The 12699-nt window shown below is 41.6% G+C and overlaps 1 protein-coding gene across 1 annotated transcript in view; it reads left to right on the top strand.

The window, feature by feature from the left end:
• syne2b (spectrin repeat containing, nuclear envelope 2b) overlaps window positions 1–12699 on the top strand; it is a 126934-nt gene that overhangs the window by 81252 nt on the left and 32983 nt on the right. Inside the window, 16 exon segments of the mRNA XM_030772229.1 lie at window positions 1–116; window positions 1214–1336; window positions 1542–1670; window positions 2041–2247; window positions 3142–3243; window positions 3676–3777; window positions 3942–4142; window positions 4459–4632; window positions 5067–5198; window positions 6776–6981; window positions 7149–7248; window positions 7863–8348; window positions 8601–8753; window positions 11097–11282; window positions 11991–12146; window positions 12356–12505. The exon segment at window positions 1–116 is cut by the window's left edge and continues 32 nt beyond it. Of these exon segments, the coding sequence (XP_030628089.1) occupies window positions 1–116; window positions 1214–1336; window positions 1542–1670; window positions 2041–2247; window positions 3142–3243; window positions 3676–3777; window positions 3942–4142; window positions 4459–4632; window positions 5067–5198; window positions 6776–6981; window positions 7149–7248; window positions 7863–8348; window positions 8601–8753; window positions 11097–11282; window positions 11991–12146; window positions 12356–12505 (2723 nt within the window).

Raw genomic sequence — 12699 nt, 5'->3', positions numbered from 1 at the left:
AAGAGGAGAAGGAGGAAGCAGTCCTGAGGAAATGGACTCATCTCCATAAACGACTGACAGCAAGACGACAGAAACCTCAGGATCACACCGAAATAGTGCCAAGTGTACTGTCAGAGGTCAGCCCGGACTGCCATAAGACATTATTTATGTCTGTACTGGTTTATTCAGGGACTGGTTTTACTCATCTGCACTGGTTTATTCACGGTCTGGTTTATTCATCTGTTCTGGTGTATTCAGGGTCTGGTTTATTCATCTGTTCTGGTGTATTCAGGGTCTGGTTTATTCATCTGTACTGGTGTATTCAGGGTCTGGTATATTCCTCTGTACTGGTTTATTCAGGGACAAACTCAGTGTCTCATGTCCTCACTGCAGACAGACTCTTCCAGCCAGCTCAAATAGGAGAAAACAGCATTCACCAGTTTTGGATATGCATACACACACACACACACACACACATATATATATATATGCACATGTTCTATATATATATATGTGTGTGTGTGTGTGTGTGTGTATATCCATATGTTATATATACACATGTTCTATGTTCACAGACACATAAAATCAATGTAACATTGTCAGAAGAATTACTTTTTTTTTACTTGATGGAAAACGTGTGTGTCTGAGTGTGGTTCAATGCAGTTCTGATTAATTCAGTAAACTTTATTTATTCCAAAGGACATCCCATAGAAGATAAGCACAAGACACAAGACCTCACACTATATTATAACACAAGACCTCACACTATATTACAATAAGACACACCAACAGACACCTCACAAATGAGACCTGAGTGAGTTTGTAGAGCAATGTATTGTCTCTCATGTCCATGGGGAGAAGGTGCTGGACACATGGCAGTAAATAGACAGAGGATCAAAAACACAGCGCTGCGACGCTAGCAGCTGGCAACAGGGATGCAAGAGCTGTTTAATTTATTTATTTATTTATTTTCTTGTATCTCAGTTTTGGATAGGTGATGTGTTACTCTATGTGTTTTGTACAATTAACAGCAGAGCTGCTGTATGTAAACCTGTGTGTCTGTATGTGAGCGTGTGTGTGTGTTAGAGATAGAGATGCATTGATAATGTGTTAGTCTGTCTGTTTTGTACCGAGGCCAGCCCAAACTCTGTGTGTGTGTGTGTGTGTGTGTGTGTGTGTGTGTGTGTGTATGCATGCACGTGTGATAATGTATTACTATGTGTGTTTTGTACAGATGCGAGCCCAGACTGTGTATGTAAGCAGCAGTTTCGATGGTTCTCAGTACTTACAGGAGCTACGGTCACATGTGACACGCTTACAAGAGCTGGCCCAAACAGCTACTCAAATACCAATACAGGTTGGACATGCATGCGCACACACACACACACACGCACGCACACACCACGCACGCACGCACACTGTAGAAACTCATTATCGTTTATCCAGTGCATGAGGATCCAAAGTAGTGTCAACAATAAGAAGAACTGTATTTGTTTTCTGCAATTGTAACTTTTTCTTCTCTCTCTCTCTCTCTCTCTCGCTCTCTCTCTCTCTCTGATCAGGAGTTGGATGAGAAGTTGTTTGGGTTTCTGAGTGAGGTTGACCTCTCTTTGACCTCTCTGACAGAAACCTTCCTCACAAACTTCAAACTCTCACACACTGACACACAAAATCAGCTTCACCAGCTCCAGGTACAACAGCAGCTTCCCTATTTACAGTTTTGTCTTTACAGCTCTCCACACCTCCTTACTCATCTCTCTGTCTCCCTGTCTTCACACCGGGCCAATATTACATTCACTGGCTGGTTCATTCTTTCCCTGCTCCAGTCATGTTTTCATCCCTTTTTCATACGACCATCTTCTCCCTAAGCTAATTCACCAGCTTCACTCAAGCAGTAGACATGCAGTAAATCTCAGGTGACTGTGAGTGTGTGTGTGTGTGTGTGTGCGTGTGTGTGTGTGAGTGTGAATATCTGAGAGCGTGTGCAGTAGGTCTGATATGACCATGACCGTGTGTGTGTGTGTGTGTGTGTGTGTGTGTGTCTGTGTGCGTGAATAACAGAGTGTCTCAGCAGAGCTGGTTTCTCTGGGACAGCAGCTGGCCTCTCATGCTTTAGACATCAGCCAGGCTCTGGGACCCAGATCAGCAGACTCTGGGCCTTCATTGTGTCTGGACCTTCTCACAGAGCATGTGCACAGAGTTCAGGCCGCGGTCTTGGAGAAAAAGAACCAGCTCCAGGTTAAGGTGGACCACACAGAACAACAGCAGGTCAGAACCACTCTCCACTGGTTGGGACCAGTCACATGAATGGGCACCAGCAGGAAAGAGTCTGTGTTTAAAATATACCAAATACATTCTGCTCAGTGAATATGTTTATAACTTTTTTTTTTTTTGTAATTTTAAATGATATTTTTGCTTGTTAAAAATATGCTTGTATATGTAGCTTACCAAGAAAACCACAATGTAAATTACCTGATGGCTTTACTTTGCAATATTTGTTGTATTCTATTTAGTTATGAAACTTTAATATTCTTTTGAGATACCAGTCTTTAGAGAGGCAATACTGTACTTTATGTGTTTACATACATTTTAATTTGAACATTAGGTCAGTGAGAATAAGCTGAATCTATTTTGGTGGTGTAGGTTAATAAGCTTAGGAATCTCACAATGGGAGGAATTGTCTGAGGTCAATAGTGTGACCCCTGCCTCAGGTCACACACACCAGGGTTCCTCTGGACATGGACAGTATATTTTTCCTGTATTTTATCCATAGCATTTACCTTGGCACTAATACTACATGACACTGACATATCATACATGGCATGCCAAACCTTTCCTACCATGACCATAATGACAGTCTCCTCACTGCTAACAAAGCAGAATCTGGTGATACTGACTCAGGATGTTGGAGAAGTGCTCCTTGACAGTCTGCTTATGTTTTAGCACCTCAAACCTCGAAATTAACACCAGTCCTCAACTGACAGCAGTCAAGTGCATCTTAGCACTCAGTCATTTTTGTTTACGCAGGGACAAAACTGACTGTGTATTTGTCCACATGTCTTGTGTGCGCTTGTGTGATTTTTCAGGACATAGTTTAATATATGCTGGGTCCTCCTGACCACTCCTTGTTTCAACTCTCCCTGTGTTTGTCCAACCCAACAGAGAAAGATTAGAGATTTGCATGCTTCCTTATTGGCTAACACTACCCACCTCCACCAAATGACTAACGGAGATGCCCCAAACCACCTGCGCAAGCAAATACAGGTAACATAAATCAACAAAGAAAACACATTATTTAGCTTACTATTTTACAGGGACAGGTCTCCAAGGTGACACCTTAAGGGTACCAGAGGACTGGTATGCAGCCTGTATTGTTTCAGCCTTAAACAAGCATTTGTTTGTTTGTTTGTTTGTTTGAAATAGCAAAGATGCTTGAGAATACAAGTCAAGTCAGAAATTGACCCAAAGCTGCAAATGCTGTTACACAGAATTACACTGTTTACTGGCTAACCCTAATACACAAGCTAGAAAACAGAGACTAAACAACTGTGTTGGATCTAGTCTAATAAAACAGTTTAGCAAGTAACAAATGTGTCACCCTGTCAGACTTCATACTCTGTCAAAGCCACCCTTACACATAAGTCCAGACTGAGGCAGACAGTGACTCTCTGTCTTCAGACTCTTGCTGGGCTACAGGAGGCACTCCTCGAGAGAGAGGGTGAACTGGCCATACTGAGGAAGGGGGCAGAGGTACAGGGACGCCCCACATCTCTCACTCAAGAACTCATCAGAGTGGAGGTACTGGGCTACGTCACATGACTACACTGGACAGTGTGTTGTGTCATGTTGTGTTTTTCTACCAGTGTGTAAAAATGTGTGCACACGTGTGTCCGCGTGCATGCAAGGTTATATGTCGGTGAAAATGTATGCTTGTTTGAATCGTTGGCTTCCTGTTCATCTAGGATGTGTTAGACAGCGTGTGGGCCGGTGTGAGGCAGTGTAGTGGAGAAGTGAGGGGAACACTGGAGCTGCAGCAGCATGCTAACAGACTGCTACAGGGCCTGAAAACCTTAGTGGAACTAGGCAGAGAAAAACTCTCCCATTTCTCTGAACTTCAGATAAGCAGTCCAGATGAGCTGCACATGCTCCTGAAAACACACAAAGTAAGTTCTGTTGGCATTATTACAGTTTGCTTTACACACATTTTGCTCTACATATATTTTTCTGCAGTAACAGAGTAACTTACTTCAGACATGTTGCATCCCACAGTCGTGAAGCTAAACCTTTTTGTTAGCACCTACCCATGTCCATCTATCAGAGATCGAGTTTCTGTGGTCATACTGCAGTGTTTTCATTACTATACGCTAAACGATCTCACACAGTCTTTTATTAGCTCACAGCTCTTCACCTAATTGATTGACCCATTGGTGTTTCTGCTCCTTCTTTTTCTTTCTTTTTTTTATTCTTCTGCGTACACAGAGGTTCTTCCTGTCCCTTGATGCACACCAGAGAACACTACGGCAGCTGCTTGGGCGGATACCCGAGAGCGCCCTGTGTGGTTGGGAAGGTGACATGGCAGGTGTGGAACAGGTGGTTTGCAGGATACAGCAAGAGGCTCAGGAGATAGGGGCCAGTCTACAGGTGACGTTAGAGGTACGACAGTCTTGGGCTGTGTGTGTAATGGAAGTCTTTCATACACATCACTACAGACACTGATCCATGTAAAGCTGTTTTAGACCATTTTTAATTGTAAAAAGCGCTATGCAAATAAACTTGAACTTGAGTTGGAACTATATGGCTAATGAGCACACAGAACCTTATGGAATATGATTTGGTAAAGCAGCTTGAAATTCATTATTCTTAAAAGGTAGTGATGTAATATTCACTGAAAAACACAGCATAGATCAGTCAGGAATATGTGCCAAATGAATTTAAAACCACAGTGGAACCAAAAAATATTGTGATCAATCAAGTCAGGAGATTTCTGTGTGAAAAACGTGAGGGGTGTATCTGTAAGGTTACTTTAATGTGCACAGGTGCGTTATTTAAACATGTGATGGACCACGTAACATCTTAAAATGTTCTAGGCCTGGACAGAGTGGGAGGGAAACCGCTCTTGGATGGAGAACCTGTTGACGAGTCTGGAGACCAGCCTTCCCAAGATACAGTTGGTGGAGAAAGTGGAGGAGGAGCTGGGCGAGCTGCTCATCGTCTACCAGGTACGTCCTAGACCTGCTGACCCCTAAAGTCTACATAAGCCCTGAAGAGCCTGTAAACTATGAGACCAGTGGGGATTTGAAGGGAAAGGAAAGGATTTTAGGTGTGGATCAGAGCGCCAGAGAAAAATGTCCTTGCAAAGGGATGAATTGCTTCATATTACCTAAAGAATCACAGTGACTGTGGAATGTGTAGAGTCCCTTCCATTTCACACAGTCAGGCACCGTGCCACTCATCAAATTAGTGATTTTTCGTGATTTTTGTTTTCATTCTCTGATATGAAACTGAATTCTTAAACTGAATGTCTTAAAACTTTACGGGCTTTGTTTTTACAGTGTAATTAAGAGCCAAAGAATCCAAACTCAGTTTGAGTTTGAAAGAACACCTGGATAAAGCTCAGTTTCCAGGCTGAAATGTCTTAGTTGTGATTGAGGTGTATATCACAGCTGTGAATAGAGCAGAAACAGAAACTGCATTGTTAAAATTAACATCACTCAATGTGACCACAGGGGTCTCTAGAATCTCCTAACTAGTTTTAAGATCCTTGTGTTTAAACAATTAAGTTGTTCATTCACAGACTTCAGCCTCACTGCAAATATCAAGACTATGTATTTCAGTAAAGTATATTATTATTCTAATGCATGTAAACAGTAATGCTGACAAACACACACAGATTACATTTTACTATATTATATGAATTAGACTAAATCAAAACACCTGTCTTGCAGTGTAAGCAAATAAAATTCACAAACAAAATTCACAAAACAAAATTAAATAAAACTACATCTCTTAACATAGGCAAATCAAGGCTGAAGTAGGCATATGCTCACTTTACAAGAGAAAAGCATACCCTATAATTTTATGATCAGTGTCAATGACTTTATAAAGTATTAACATATATAGAGAACAATACCTCTGAACTACATGTGAAAATGTTTGAACTGTAAACCATTTACATTGTGCTGACTGTATTAAAAAAGATAGAGTGTCAGTTGATGTGTGAAAAAAGTGCCCACAGAGGAATACATGTGTGGGATCTCGTCAGACATCTCATGCCTCAGAAAAGCATAAATGATATGTGAAGTTGGTTGAGCATGCCCAGATGTGGATAAACAGGCTGTCAGGAATGAAAACAAAGTGAACCGGAGCTTCTCACAGATTTACCTCAGCTGAAGGTCAACTTGTGTGTTACAGTCAAAGTGAATTTCAGTGAAAGCTGTGAACTTATGCTAACACAGCATTAATGTCATTCTGTGCTAAAGTGAAAATAAACACAAGTTAAGCATTAAGCTGTAATGCAGCCCTTCTCATAATGAGCATTTACTGTTCACTGTTGTTTACACAACATTACATATATTACACTGTGTTACTACCAGTATCTCAACTCTTTATCATAATGGTGATTATTCCATGTGTAATGGATATGAATATAGTTGTGTCTGTCCACTATCCTTTAGTTACATTGTGGCAATTGGACACTTTATAACAAGTCATGTTGTACTTTTGTCCTCTTTTGAATAGCAGTCTCTGTCTCCTATTCTCTCACACATTAACATGTTTTTCTATGTTCCCCTGGCAGAAGCTACAGGCAGTGCTTGAGGAGAACAGAGCTCAGGTCTGCCTGATCCTGGATCAGGGGCGCAGGCTGCCCTTGCACAGAGTGTGCATTCCCGCACATAGAGAGGCCATGTGTGTGTTCAGACTGGAACAGCGCTGGGCGGCCCTGCAGAGAGAGGCAGAGACAGGACAAGACTTCGCCCACAGAATGCAGCAGCTGTGGAAAAGGTTATAGCTAGATCTTTCACAGAAAAACAGTAAAATTATAAACAACCAGATCAAACTTCATATATGAATCCCTTTTTTAAGCGATCTTGACCTGAGACAGGAAGTAAGGCGATGGAAAGATAAAGAGGGTGGGGGAGGGCGACTGATGATGGACACTCCTCTTTCAGGTTTGGGAGTGACTCTGCAATACTGTGTGAGTGGATAGGGGGAGCCAGAGAGCTCCTACACACCTGGAAGGATCAGATGGCCTCAGACCAGGAGGGCCACGTCCTCTCTCTCTTTCAGCAGTTTGTGGTGAGCACACACATCAAAATACTTCTACATACACACACTGAATGATCTACACCAGTCACATACAACACAGGAGAAATATTTACACTGACGAGAAATCTTTAAAAAACGACATCAAAGCTAGTGGAGAAGAAACGTTATTTTGGTAACTCAACTTCCCTACCTTTTTGTTCAGAAATACAGCAGGATATCTGACTGTACAATAGTTATCAGTAGTATTTATTTTTGAATGTAGAAAATCCTGTGAGTGTTTTTACAATCTACTAGAGTGAATAAGAGTACTCAACAGCACCCTCTCAAGATCTCTTACAGTAGCACTTCCCCTTACAATTCCTCAATACCAAACCATTACACAATAAATATGTGAAAACTAATTAAGACTATGAAGATAGCTGTTAAGTATGTATTTTATAAGTCTGAAGGTTCAGGCTAGTTTTAGCTTGAACCCTAGTGTGTGTGAAAGCTGCTGTGGATCACCACATACACAGACAGTTGTACAAGTGTGAATGTAAAACATTCATGACGATCCATATGAACATGCGTCACAGCCTTAATTTTAATTTAAACTGTCGTTTTTGTCTCTATTAAAGGAGTTCTGTAAGGACTTAGAGGCCAAGTCAGCTCTGAAGTCCTCAGTGATCAGCACTGGTACACGTCTGCTGCAGTGTGGTGAACTACGAACCCATAGCACGACCTCGGTCTCCTCAGAATGTAACGCCAGACCTGTCCAGACAAATTCCTCAAGGGAGGAAACCGACTCTGCTCAAAACGCTTGTGCTGAATGCACCTCACTAGAAAAGGGCTCCTCTGTCAAAGATAGCTCCACCAAAGAAAACCTCCACATTATAGAAGGGGCTTCTGAAGACACCTCCTCCTGTGAGGAGATCTCCTCTGCAGACACCCCCTCCAAGATTAGCTCCTCTGAGAACTGCTCTCCTGTGAGGGTTGCCACTACTGTGCAACTGGTTCCTCTGACTCCGGCCTTGTTGTCTCTTCAGCTAAAGCTGACACAGATAGAGCAGGCCTGGGCCCAGCTGCTGGACAAGTTCCCCACAGTGCAGCAAAAACTGCATCAGGTGAGACTGCTGGTGCTTTTTATACTTGTGTGAATATGACTTTGTCAGGTGTTTTAGTTATTTCAGTGAGGGTTTCTCCTATCACTGTTTGAAGTATGGGCAGTAAATGGCCAATTAAGGAATCAGACACACAGTTCTGTGTGATGGTGGATGTATCTACTGCCGCACAGACACTCATGGAAAATACATCTCTCTCTTTATTCTAAACTCTCAACATTTATCCTTCTCCTTTATCCACATTCTCTCTCTCAGTGTGTGATGGAGAGGCTGTGCCCAGAGGAGGTGATGGCCAAGCTGAAGGTTTGGATCAGCGTGTCTGAGAAGCAACTGAAGCAGGAGGCAGACAGAGAGAACAAAGCCCCCTCTACCACCACCCACCCCTCTCACCTTCTCCTCAGATACAAGGTATCATTCACACTGGACTGACTGTGTCCACTCAGTTGAAGGAAGTGTTAATGAGCGAGAATCACTCAGGGAGTCTAGTCTGTGGCAGTGGATGGAGTAATGGTGTGACAGAGGTCAGGGGTCAATAACAATGTTCAGGCACCAATACAGCAAGATGGTCCGGGGCTCTGGAGTGGTAGTTCAATTGGTTTTATTCCAAAAATATTAAAAAAAACCCTCAAATCCAAAAGCACAGAAGAATCAGGCAAAAACAAGCCAAAAATCCAAAAACAGGGAAACCACTGAAAACAGGCAAAACAAGTCCATAACCCAAAATCAGTATCCAAAAACAAAGCCAGAGACAGATGTAGAAAATCAGTCCGTGAAACAGGCAAACAAGTTAGCGAGGGAAAATCCAAAAGAGGTTACTCTTAACAAGCAGAGTAGTACCAGGCAAACAATTCAAAGAGGTCAAAAATAGGCTTAGAGCTTGAGAAACACAGAGGAATCACAAAGACTTAGCAAGGACCAGGCTTAAATACAATGAGATAACAAGAAAACAAGGCACATGACAGAGACAGTAATGAGGTACAGGTGAGCTAGGTAACAAGAGGGCTGGGTCAACAAAGAGTCTTTGGCAGCCTCTGGTGGTCAAAAGTAGTCCAGCCTGTCACAGATGCAGGGTAATGGGACTGAGAGGAAAGACAGTCACATTTTCAACATTAATGCCATAGCTTAGGATCAGCTGCAAAGTGTGACCATAGCCCTGGTGCATTTTGAGGGGCACTGACAGAACCAAGTATGGATGTAAAAGCTGCCCTCAAACAAAATATACGTTCATTTTCCACAAACATGTTATGCCAGTGTTGTGCTAGTCCACCCTTCAAAGTTCAATTCACCCAGATTAAAATAAGCAAGTTGAATTTTAAACAAGTTCACAACCCCAGTTCATTTCTTCCATTTTTTTAAATGAGCTGCTCTGAACTTATCTTTTTCAGTAGGACCTCCTCCTACCCATCCCCAGCCCCCAATCATTGGTTGGGTGTACTTGTGCATTCATAAGTTATGTATTTTACCAGTAGAAGTGCACCAGCAAATAAAGTAAAAAGTTCAAAACATAAAGTAAAGTGTTTTTTCATGTGCCTGCATATGCACATTAATGCACTCATTACTCACTACTCACCTACCAAAAACCATGCATTCAAACCAAAGCAACAACTAATTACACATCTCCTGCACACCTTGTGACTGACATTTGAACTTGTTTTCTCAGACCTCGCGAGCACAATTTGCATATAAATGTTAGATTTTTTCCATCAGAATGTGTACTCAGAACTGGCAAACATATAAGTAGAAGTACTTTTGCTAAAAAAAAAATATTCCAAATAGAGTTAAAATATCTCTCCTGAAAAATATTTAAGTAAGAGTAAAACATTCCCTCACTTACACTTTACAAAAATGGTTGTCAGAGTAGAGTATTTAGAGTACTTTTTGTTAGCAAGAGTACTTCTACTTTTACTTCTGTCACCTCTGTCTGTATTGACTAGTTCATAAAACTCCTTCAAATAATCATATGAGTTGGCCTCAGTAGTACCGGTAGCTGCATTGTCTGAATTGCCACTTGCACTGGCCATTTTGCAAAAAAAAAGGTTAAACTGGCCAGTGTTGTTTATGGTGCACCATATGCAAAAGCACTGTGTTTTATGGCACTCGAGGATTTCAAATCTTGCACGAACCTGAACAACGCTCAAGTTCACATTCTTTAGTTGCAAACGGATGCGTTCACGTTGATAGTTCACCGAAAAAATGAGCATGTTCAATAAATGCGCTCTTTTAGCTCGTTCCTGCACACCACTGTATTACGCTTACACCAAATGTTTTTCTTTTTGCTGGTAAAATGTAAGGAAAATGCTCCAGAGGGATTCGATGATGATAATGTACAGTAATTATGTTTTTTCATCTCTGTATTTTCAGAAATCTTACAGGATACATTTAAAATTTGTCCATGGTTTGTCAATTTTTAAGCTTTTTAAACACTCTAGTCTTCGTGCATTGGCTTACTCACCTGTCTGAGTAGTAAAGCTGTCTACCTGCTCTGCAGCTCACTCAAACTCTTTGTAACTGAAATGATGTGTGTATTTAAAGCTTAATTTACCATTTCACCAAGTTTACTTCATTAAACTATACCAAAGTGGCATTTGTTTCATTATGTGTCCCCTCTCTCTCTCTCTCTCTCTCTCTCTCTCTCTCTCTCTCTCTCTCTTACTTTCTCTCTCTCTCTCTGTCTCTCCCTCTCCCTGTCTCTCTCTTTCTCTCTCTCTCGGCTCTGTGTGTCTATCTGCTGACCTGTCTGTTTCTCTGCAGGTGCTGAGGACAGAGCTGGCTGCTCACCAGTTTGCTGTAGATTTTATGAATGAGTCTACACAGAGGACACTGGAGGACAGTGGTGCTGATGTCCAGACTCCCAGATACAGGGAAACCTCTTTCTCAGAGGAACTGGGAGAGCTCAACCTGCGCTGGCTCACTCTACAAGGACTCCTTAATGTAAAGGTGAACAATATCTTCCATTAAAACACTGTGTTTTTAAGAGGCTTCCTTTCCACATGTCCCCAAATTCACTTGCACAGATCTCCATTTCAGCTGGATGGGTGGGAGTCACCTTATGGTTGCTAAGGGTACTCAAGTAACAGCACAATTATTAATCTTATAAGGCCATGATTAATTAGCTCTTTATAGTGATGCAGCTGCACTGTCAGACAGCTCATTTCAGCTCATGAGCAGTGTGTCCATTCACTGTGACTACAGGCCACTGATAGCGACCTGATCAGCTCTTCTCATGCTGTGAACAGCAGCCTGTCTGAGACCCAAAACGGAATAATCTTTAACGTCTAACTGTAAAGTGTACTGAAACAAGTCTGAAATATATTTCTCAGTCTGTTTTTTTTTCTTAATGTACAATAAAACAGCAGAACATGAATGAGACTGCATATTTTTGTAAAGTAGCATTAATGATTTCATCTAAAATGACTGGTCATTTGTTTGAAAAGGTCAAATGACAGCATGCAAAAGAACTATGTGATTAGTTTAATGATGATGTGTACTTGCAAGTAATTGCTGATGTGCGTATAACGTAGGCAATCTCAAAACTGAAAACCAAAGAGCCATAGTTTCTTGGAAGAATATGGTCATAGAATATGTTCAGACTGTTGACTGCTCTCTCTCTCCTCATGTTCGTTGAGTTTTGATTTGTTTTTTAAGATTCTGCACATGGAAGAGCACCTGAGGACCTGCACAGAGCGAAAGGACAAGCTGCAGCTCCTGCGCAGCTGGGTCGAAGGTCAAAGGGAATGGATCCAATTGGCGGAGAAGCCTGTCAGTCAGTCCACTGCAGAAAAGAACCTAAAGGACTGTGAGGTGAGGAATTGATGAAAATGTTGGTCGTATAGTTTTGCACTGGAGAACTTGCAGTTGTGTAGTAATTAAACCATTCACATCATTTTTTTCATGTGGCACTCAACTCAAGTTAAGTCCAAATGTTTAGTTAAATATGTTTTAAATGCCCTTATTTATTGTTAAATTACAACATTCAGCAGCAGCTTTAAGATGATAGATTGCTGTTTTAGGAGCTGGATAAGAAGACACAGGCTGTGCTGTCTGAGGTCAGTGAATTGAGGAAGAGGCGTCACTCTGAGGAGCAGGACCAGGACAGAGACACAGACTTCATCACACATGTGGACAACTTATCACACATGTGCAGAGCAGTCATGCAGCAGGCCAGTTCACAGATGATTAATCATCATGGGGTTTTTTTCTGTTCTACATCGAACTTCAGTATTTTACCATTTACGGTTAAATGTGCTTTAATTTTGAATAGTGTAAGCTACAGTATCTCTGATCCTTTTTTTGTTCTCAAAGCTCTGCCATTAATTATTTCTGCCTTTGAAACCCAGTCTGAGTTTGACTCTTT

This window comes from Chanos chanos, chromosome 4 (assembly GCF_902362185.1).
Source record: "Chanos chanos chromosome 4, fChaCha1.1, whole genome shotgun sequence".
Lineage (NCBI taxonomy): Eukaryota > Metazoa > Chordata > Actinopteri > Gonorynchiformes > Chanidae > Chanos > Chanos chanos.
Note: the sequence above shows the minus strand (reverse complement) of the source record. Positions and strands in the feature narration are given on the sequence as shown.